General features: G+C 42.0%; 1 protein-coding gene across 1 annotated transcript in view; it reads left to right on the forward strand.

Annotated features, from left to right (window-relative positions):
• Positions 1–9,187, forward strand: part of LOC144767863 (ephrin type-B receptor 5-like) — a 319,076-nt gene extending 309,889 nt beyond the window's left edge. Inside the window, exons 14-16 of the mRNA XM_078651221.1 lie at positions 5,938–6,131; positions 6,595–6,750; positions 7,972–9,187. Coding sequence (XP_078507347.1) covers positions 5,938–6,131; positions 6,595–6,750; positions 7,972–8,080 — 459 coding nt within the window. The 3' untranslated portion in view covers positions 8,081–9,187. The remainder of the gene's footprint in view (positions 1–5,937; positions 6,132–6,594; positions 6,751–7,971) is intronic.
• The last annotated feature ends 329 nt before the right edge of the window (positions 9,188–9,516 follow it).

The raw sequence follows: 9,516 nt of genomic DNA on the forward strand, positions 1-9,516 counted from the left end.
TCCTGGCGCTCTACTGGTTGGGGGATAAAGTCAACATTACTCCTGTGGGGGCCAAGAAGCCCTCCTGGTACTTCCTGTAAGTCCTACACAGTGGGTTTCCTGAGAGGTGGTTTGAGGCCCACCCACTTTATCCACCACTCTGCAAAAGGGACTGCTCTGTAAAATACCATAGAAATTCATTAAAAAAAAACAAAGGTTACAGGGACTTTATAGTTAGGCTCCAGATTCACTTGTACAAAATCAATTAAATTTAGCCATTATAGTTAGTGAGCTAACTATGACTCGTGGTCCCGCAATGGACTGCTTATGACCACACATATTATATCACTCTTTACTGGTCAGTGACATCACTGATGACATTACTGATGGCATCTCAAATTACATCACTAATGACATCATCCACAGAATCTCTGACACACTCGTTCATACCCAAATGTAAAATTTCATACAACCACTCCAACTTCCACACTACCATTCTCAAACTACTTCACACACCCATACCAGTACTTACACAGCCATTCACTGATTCATAGAGCAAGACACAAATCTACTCGCTCACCCATACTGCCACTCATATACCCACTCAATCACTAAGACAGCCACTGACCTATCTACTCATACACCCAAACAGCCACGCACACAGTCAGTCACCCATAGAGCTTCTCACACTCCTACTCACTCACCCATAGAGTCATTCACACAGCCACTTACTCACCCATACAGTTACACACACACTCACTCATAGAGATGCTAACACATACTCACTCACCTATACAGTCACAGACACAAGCAAACACTCACACAGACAGCCACTCTCACATTCACTCACTCACCCATACAGTCACTCACATTTCCCATCACTCACCTATACAGCCTTTCAAATACCCAGTTACTGACCCATATACCACTGACATGCATTCACTCACTGACACAGCCATCAAAAACACTCATTCACCCATCCAGCCCGTCACGCACGCACTCACTAACCCATACAGTCACTGACTCAACTCCTCACTCATCTATACCGACAGTCACACACACTCACCCAACCAGACAGACACTCTGACACACATAGAGGTACTCAGACAACCAAATGCTCACCCATGTAGAAACTCACATAGCCAATCAAACACCCATACAGTCACTTAGACACCAACTGACAGACAGATACAGATATTCACACAACTAGTCAGATACCCATAAACTCACTGAGACATCTAATCACTCACTTATACAGTCAATCCTGAACCCACTGAATCAGCCAAAAAGGCACCTACTGATTCACCAATACACCTTGGTATATATATTTAACACTCATACAATTTTCGAAAGCCCTCACAGTCACTGGATGATGTCATCAGTAATGTCATTTGAGACATCATGAGTGATGCCATTTGTTATGTCACTGACCATGGCAACAAAGTTTAGAGATTAAGGCAAAAGAAGGCCTGCACCACCATTAAATGTCACACAAAGTAATTTTATACAGAAGGTGCTAATATCCAGGAACGCAATCCCTATACTATCCAAAGACGGAACTTGGAAACCCTAGTTCGCTTAACAAATTTCACAGAAGATGGTCTGCACCCTTCAATGATCTAATACATTTATCATATCTCACAAATCAGGAACTTATTAGAGTATAGCAAATTCAGTATTGTCAGTTTTCCCAAGAAATAGTAAACGGAAGCTTCTTCAATTCTTGTTCAATTCTTTATTTAATTTTCTTGATTAAAATGCAGATAGCCAACGTGTTTCGTCCGTTACCGGACTTCTTCAGGGCTGATTGAACATCAAGCGCATCATGGAAAAGGTTCCTTCCATCTTGAAAAACTGTTATTCAATCGCAATAAGTTTGCATCAAAGTCACCATGTGGTCATCTGGTTATACATATTTAACACTTATACAATTTTCGAAAGCCCTCACAGTCACTGGATGATGTCATCAGTAATATCATTTGAGACATCATGAGTGATATCATCAGTGATGTCACTGACCATGTCATGACTGATTTAATATGTGAGGTCATTATTAGTGCATTGCAGGGGCACAAGTTATAGTTAGATCGCTAACTATAATTGCTGGATTTCACTGGTTTTGTGCGAGTGAAACCTAAGCCTAATTATAACATCTCTGTAACCTTTAGCCTTTTCAGTGAATTTCTAAGATTTTCTTTATTCCATTTCATAACTATAATGTTCATGTAATCTTTGTTTTTTCAGTGAATATATATATATATATATATGTGGTATTGAAAATCTATACTTGCTTATGTTTTGATATTTAATTTTTCGTATTTTGTCCTCGATATTTCTATGCCACGATACTCTATCTTTGATACTCAGGAAGCATATCAATTTAAATATGAGCATATCCAGTTTCACTGCGATAAACGAGATCACAAAACACAGACTTAATGAGACTGAAGTACAATTTTACAACCCATAAACTTTTTCCGTTTAGGGGAAACTTACATTTGCTATTTTGAGTTCATGATTCATACTCGAGAACTTACACCCAAGGTAAAACACTGATCTATTGATAGGTAGGCAGATTTTTAAAGTGCACTCATTCTCAAGAAGGGTTGTTGGAACTAACATGTACACATTACCGGTTCTCTCTCCGAGTTCTTGCCTCTGGAGTTTGAGGACTTTTGTAGATTAGCTGAGGGTATTGCATCTGGATCTCCCCTAGATCCGATGCCTTGTAAAATCTGGAAAGAGTTTGGGGCAGAGCTGTTTCCCTCACTTCGTCTGATTTGTAATCAGTCCCTTACTGATGGAGTGGTTCTGTCTCAGTTGAAGCAGGCACTGGTGACACCCTTGCTTCAGAAGCCCTCCCTTGATCCTGAGTGTCCTAAAAAATTTAGACCCATCTCTCTCCTACCTTTTCCTGCTAAAATAGTGGAACGGGTGGTGACTAACACTCTGTCCAAGTATGTAGAACAAGCCAAGCTCTTGGAGGAGGAGCAGTTTGGGTTTCGGCCGGCCCATGGCACGGAGACGGCCTTCGTGACCATGATGGATGACCTTCGGGGGCGGGCAGACAGGGGTCAGGCAGCGGTACTTATTCTGCTTGACCTGTCTGCCACCTTCGATACGGTCAACCACGAAATGCTGCTGAGACGAGTAAAAGAGGTGCGATTGACGGGCAGTGCCTTAGGTGGTTCCAGTCTTTCTTGCTAGGTAGGCAGCAAGCAGTGTCCCTCCCTCCCTACCAATCTGTTTTCACTAATGTCGAGCCCGGCGTACCTCAGGGCTGGGCCATCAGCCCTATTCTTTTTAATATTTACATGAAACCCTTGATGGCGGTCATCAAGCAGCATAACATTAATATCTTTAATTATGCGGATGATACGCAATTGATTCTCTCCCTTGAGGAAGCTCAGGCAACATCTTTAGATGGGTTTCATAGCTGCCTGCGGGACACAACGCTATGGCTGAGGGAAAATTCACTGCAATTTAATGCGTCCAAGACGGAGGTGCTTTACTGTGCCACGGAAAGGATTCCTTCCTTGTTGCCTAGTAATTGTTGGCCCTCTGACACCCCTAATTTGGTTTGGCCTGTAAAGACAGTTCGTAACCTGGGTGTGGTATTCGATTGTAATCCTACTTTGGAGGCGCAGGTGACGAAAGTTGTGGGTTGCTGTCTGGCCATCATCTGTTCCTAACGGATGATTTTTCCTCTGCTTCCTCCTTTGGCGCGCTCGTTGATAGCACGTAGTACCATACTTAGCAGAGTTGATTACTGCAATGCCCTGCTTCTTGAGTACCCAAAATTCCTTCTTGATAGGTGGCAGAGGATACAGACAACTGCAGCTAAACTTGTGTTAGGCTGGCCTAGAAGGTCTTCCGCCTCACTTGCACTGGCTAAGCTGCATTGGCTCCCTCTGAAACAGAGAATTAAGTTCAAATCTCTCTGCTTAGTATTCAAGGCCCTGTATGGAATGGGTCCTACCTCTGTCATATACCTACGCTTTCCTTATATGCTGTGTTAAGTTAGCATGAGCTTACTAGAAGTTTAAATGCCATTTTTACCTTTCTGCTGCTTTTGCACACGACACAGAACTGTTGTTTTAACTTTCAGCCTAGTCGAGCGTTTTGATTCACACGAGAATAATATGTTATTACTCTGATATCAGCGTTGCTTAAGTAAACTGTGTCTGTATAGTGAGTGCTGAAACCTTCAAGGATAACTCGACACAGTGGTTGTTGTGAGGTCTGATCTTCGTACCTTCATAGACATAACATACATGCAGCGGTAGCCAAATTTTGGATTTAGGCTCGTTTAATATTGCTTCACGCAGAGCACCCAAACACACTTGATGATGGTTCGCATGCAGAGAGCTGGTGGAAGATGATGTGATCCCTAACCACTAGGATCTTGAGGTATGGGGCCGCCCTGCTAAATCCCAAAGAGACTTTCTTGGATATAATATAATATACTAGATAGGGGAGAATTAGGTGTTGTGAACCCCTATTCATTACAGCATCTTAGCATGTTGTCCCCTTTTGCATTCTATGGACTAGTAACTATGCTGATAACTTTGCTTCTGATAATATGTTTGCTTGTATTATCTAAGATACTGCTCTTGAGAACACTGCATTAGTAAATAAACATTTCAAATGTGCACGCGTCCTCATTTACTCCATGTTCTGGATCGAAATGATTATATAACGAAAGAGTGTTCATGTGTTCCACGTGACCTGAGGTATTCTAAGTCCATGTTCTGGTTTGTCTAAGCATTGGGAGTTTGTAATAGCCAATGAGACACTGTAGCTAGCTCGGTAGGGGATTTTGGGTACTAAGGTGAGTTTTGGCGCAGCCTAAGTCACTAAGGTGCCGAGTCTCTATGCACAGTTCTGTAAGAGAACAGAATCCCTGCTACACCTCCCTCCGAAGTAAATTCTAGTGGTATATTCCTACTCGAACTCTGCTCTCGCCAGGGGCAAAACTGATTAAAATCCCCAGATTCAAAAAAGTCATAGCAGGTGGTAGATCTTTTGGGGTCGCAGTTGGAAAGCTCTGGAATAACTTACCTCTAGAACTTAGACAAATCAGTGATCTCCTTCCGTTTAGAAGGAGCCTAAAAACATGGTTGTTTCCTAAGATTTAGGGGTTTGGTTACAGTATGGCCCAACGGATGTATGTTATGCTGAGTTACCAGCGCCAGGATGCCTGTCAGGTGGTAGTGCTCTTTATGAATTCAAAGAAAAAAAGAAAAAAAAGAAAGAATTGTTTGGCCATTAATATTATTAGTTTAAAGTTTCAAGATTGTCAAAGTGTTAAGTGCAATGGGTCGGCTATATTAGCAGGCTACATCAGTAGGTCTGGCTATGGTAAAGTATGTTGTTTGTGGCACTGTTTCAAGATGACCAGTGTGTTGTTTCAAATCATGTCTGCATCTAGGAATGGTAATGCAATGATGAAATGAGTGAATAAACCTTCGAAGATGGCCGTATATGCACACAAAGGTGTTCATCTTTGAATGGGGGTTTCTATACTTTATCTTCGGTTTAGTATTCCGGGATGGACGACTTTTTGCTTTCACCACGTCAGCCATCTTGAAACAGCAGACTAATAATAAAGTGTGGAAAAAACCATTGCAACTTTGCCACCCAGGCATCCGCAAGCATGGCCAATGCCAATAGCCAATTGTGGATGGCAGAGACATGCTTGCTATTCATGTTGTGTCTTGGTATCAAAGCTTGCGAGGCCTGCCTACTTTCTTTAAATTGAGATTTTTTAAGTGAAAAATATATGCAATAGGTACCATTGAGAACATACTGAGTGTACTGAAGTCACCGGTAGCCACAGGTACTGAAATGAAGAAAGTGATGAAGGTCATCAACTTTAAGAAGCACCCTTTGAAGGTGACAGGCAGGGCTGATGTGAATGGAGTGTGAGACCTATCTGTTGATACCTTCTCAATGCAGGTATTGGACGCCCTTGACCAGGACTACCGTCTGCCACCGCCTCACGACTGCCCTTCCGCGCTCCACCTTCTCATGCTCGACTGCTGGCTGAAGGACCGAGTCCAGAGACCCAAATTTGAGCAGATCATCAGTTCATTGGACAAGCTGATTCGGAATCCAGCCTCCCTCAAGACTGTGGGAGTTTCCAGCAGCAGGTGATAGCGGGTTTAGAGGTGGGGGTTTGGGGCTATGGGCTGCAACGTCATACGCTCCTCTCCTCTCTTATTTATGATACTATCTCTGTGATTCTTCCCTAAATCTATACCCATCCTTTATGGGTCATCTTGATAATTCAACAACCCCAATGTACACCAGTGTAGGCCTCAATAAGGGAGGAATTAGTGCAGCAGAAACAGGACCTGAGGAGAAGCCTAGGACCAAATAACTTGTTGGCCTTATTAGATTGTTGTAGACACCAAAGCTAAGCTGTTTGGAATTTGCAAATGTCTGTTGATTGTTTTAGGAGCTGGCAAGGCTAAAAAGCAGAGACATCTCAGATTAAGAATTGACCAGCCCAATCAATAAGAGCTGTGGAAGTTTTTTCATGTTTGCTTTGCTATCTTGTTCCCTCCTCAGCTTGAAACTGCTGCTAACTAATACTGTTTCCTCTTTTCATAGGCCATCTCAGCCACTTTTGAGCAACTGTCCTCCAGATTTCCCATTGCTCTCCAGTGCACATGACTGGCTAGATGCAATCAAAATGGGTCAATACAAGGACAACTTTGACAATGCGGGATACGCCACTTTTGATGTCATTTCACGCATGACCCTGGAGTAAGTGATGGCTTTGAAATTCCTCAAAGTAAGGAATAAAGAAATAAATGGAGAAGAGAGGGTCTTTGAAAAATAAATGGAAATAGAGGTAGAGAAAGAGAAGAGACAAGAGGTAGAGTTGTGTGGAATACATACCTTTACATTGCATTCCTTACATTGCATGCCTTTACAGTGCACCCCCTACAGCAAGACGTTGAAACGACTTGCGATGTAATGATTAGCTTTGTAACAATGCGGTCGTTGTAACAATCACGTTGAAAAGGCATGTGATAATGCATGCGATGTTATGGCTGCTTCCTGTTGTGTTTGTGCATTAGTATGTGTGTGTGCATATATTTCTGATGGAAAGAGAGGTTTAGGAAGAGTAGGAAAGTGTCTGTGTGTGTGTTTGTTCACACGTGGCAATGAGAGAGAGATAACAAGATAACGAGTATTGACCCGGAGATCCCACTGCCGGCTTAGCTGCTGCATTCTGCAGTCTGCAGCGGGCCACGGAGCCTCACTGTTTCACATCTCTTAGAATATCAGCCTGGTATGGTACAAAAGTTAGATGCAACCAGAAATGTTCATCATATTCAGTAATTTCAGATACAAATATCTCATTCAAATTGTGAGAGTGATTTACGACAGTGGTTCTTAACCTGTAGTCTGGAGACCCCTGGAGGTCTACAAAGCCTGCTCAGGAGGGGCCTAATACTATTAAAATAAGTAAATAATATTAAAGGAGTAATAAAGTGTGTATTAACAAAGAACAAACTGTAAAGTTGGCCCCAGAATTCAAGTAAGGATTAAGTGGGGGTCCACAGAAGTGAAAAGGTTAAGAACCACTGATGTTTTGTATTCTTGAGCTCCAGGCCTCTCCTGTAAAACCAACTAACAAGTGTTCTTCATCTTGGACACTTGATCTGACCCTGTCCTTCTTGGATCAGATGGCCCAAGAAGAAGCTAATGGAAATAATCTGTCACCGTAGGTGCTGCATAGTCCATAAAGCTATTCACTATCATCACTGACAATAAATCAAGAAAAAGAGATAAGGGAAAGAAAAACACTAGAAGTTACAAGGGAGTAAGAAATGTTTTTTTAAGGTGCATGAAAAGTGTTGGAAACAGGGAGATCAGAAAAAAGGAGAACAATAAGCGGAGAAGGTTAGAAAAGGCACAAGCAAGAAATAGGATCCTGCATGTGTTTATCCTACTAACCACACTATCTACCTTCCACAGAGACATCAAGCAGATTGGGATCTCCTTAGTTGGGCATCAGAAGAAGATTCTGAACAGCATCCAGTTGATGAGGGTTCACTTGAACCAGCAGGAGTCGGTGGAAGTTTGACACAGGCCACCGGTGTAAATAATGGACTTTGTGGTGTCTCCGGTGATCATAAGCAGAGACATCAAACTACTACATTTCAGACCATGGACCACTTGTACAGGGATTGGAAGAAGATACTCCATAAAGTTTTCATTGGAATAAAATTACTTGCATAACTCAGTGCAATCTCAGCATGCGCTGTAATTAAATTGATTTGCTTTGGAAAAGTGATTGAATTGTTTGAAGCCATCTTGCAGAGGGAAAGAAATGTTGACTGTATCCAAAATTGCACTTTTCGCAAGTCTTGCAAGTGCTTTCTCTTATCTGCTCCACCTCCAGAGAAGGCTAGATCCACCGTACTCACTTTGAAAGAAGAGCTCCTTCACTCTGTCAATGGATCTTCTGAACAGGCATGTAGTCAGTTGCCTTCAAGCCATTCTTGCCACTGAGATTTTCTTGCACTTTTGATTTGTCCTAAGTGGATCTTTCCTGTGGTGGGCAGATTGCAAAGATAGTGATTGCCCAACTTGTCACAGCACCCACTCCAGAATATAACTATGCACTAATACACAAATGATGTGCTATTGACATGGTCAAATGCTACGTTGGTTTGTTTGCAGTGGTACGCAGTATCATGACGCATGGCCACTCTCCAGAATGGCACCATTTTTTTTAGGACTCTAACCAAGGCATTACACACATTTTGGATTAGTAAATTTGAGATTTTCTGCACACTGGGCAGTTAGAGGTGATGAACTTGCAGAATACAGTGCTTCCGTGGACTTTTACACCGCATCTTCATATCAGCGACTGTTTACCCTGTGGTTCTGTCTTTTAACACTCATAGTGTAATATTACTTGAATGCACCAACATGAAGGTGTGAGACAATATCACAGATGATTGCACACATTGCATACTCACAATAATTCTGTTGTATTTTTACATAACACTCCTGTTTGTTACATGGAAGACATATTCTAAGTGAGATTCCTAAAGATTCTATCATAAGACAACTCTACCAGCAGGAAACCTGGAACCTGGGGTTCTGATGTGCACATTTTACATTCATAAATGTAATCACAATGGACAGTGACTGTTTGCGAATGTGAAGGAGTTTTGCAGAATGACTTGTGTGATGATAAATTCTGAATTTTTGTGTGGCTCAATCCAACCTACCTCATCAATAATCATGAGACAGGCCCAAAATTACAACCTGCTAAGGTCAGTAAACCACCATGTTTGTGATTACATTTTGAATACAGTACTCCTGTTCTTTAAATGCACCCAGTTTTCTATGGGGCTGCATTTAAAAAGAAAAGGTTTTTTTATGTTTGTATGAGGGTTCACATTGGTTCCATGCACCACTGCTTACTCCCCAACAAACTATGGGGCATATTATCAAGGACGGAATTAAAATTATCACCAGTTTAGCGGCAGAAAACTGCTGCTAAAGCTG

The sequence above is a fragment of the Lissotriton helveticus genome, chromosome 7, assembly GCF_964261635.1.
Source record: "Lissotriton helveticus chromosome 7, aLisHel1.1, whole genome shotgun sequence".
Taxonomy (NCBI): Eukaryota; Metazoa; Chordata; class Amphibia; order Caudata; family Salamandridae; genus Lissotriton; species Lissotriton helveticus.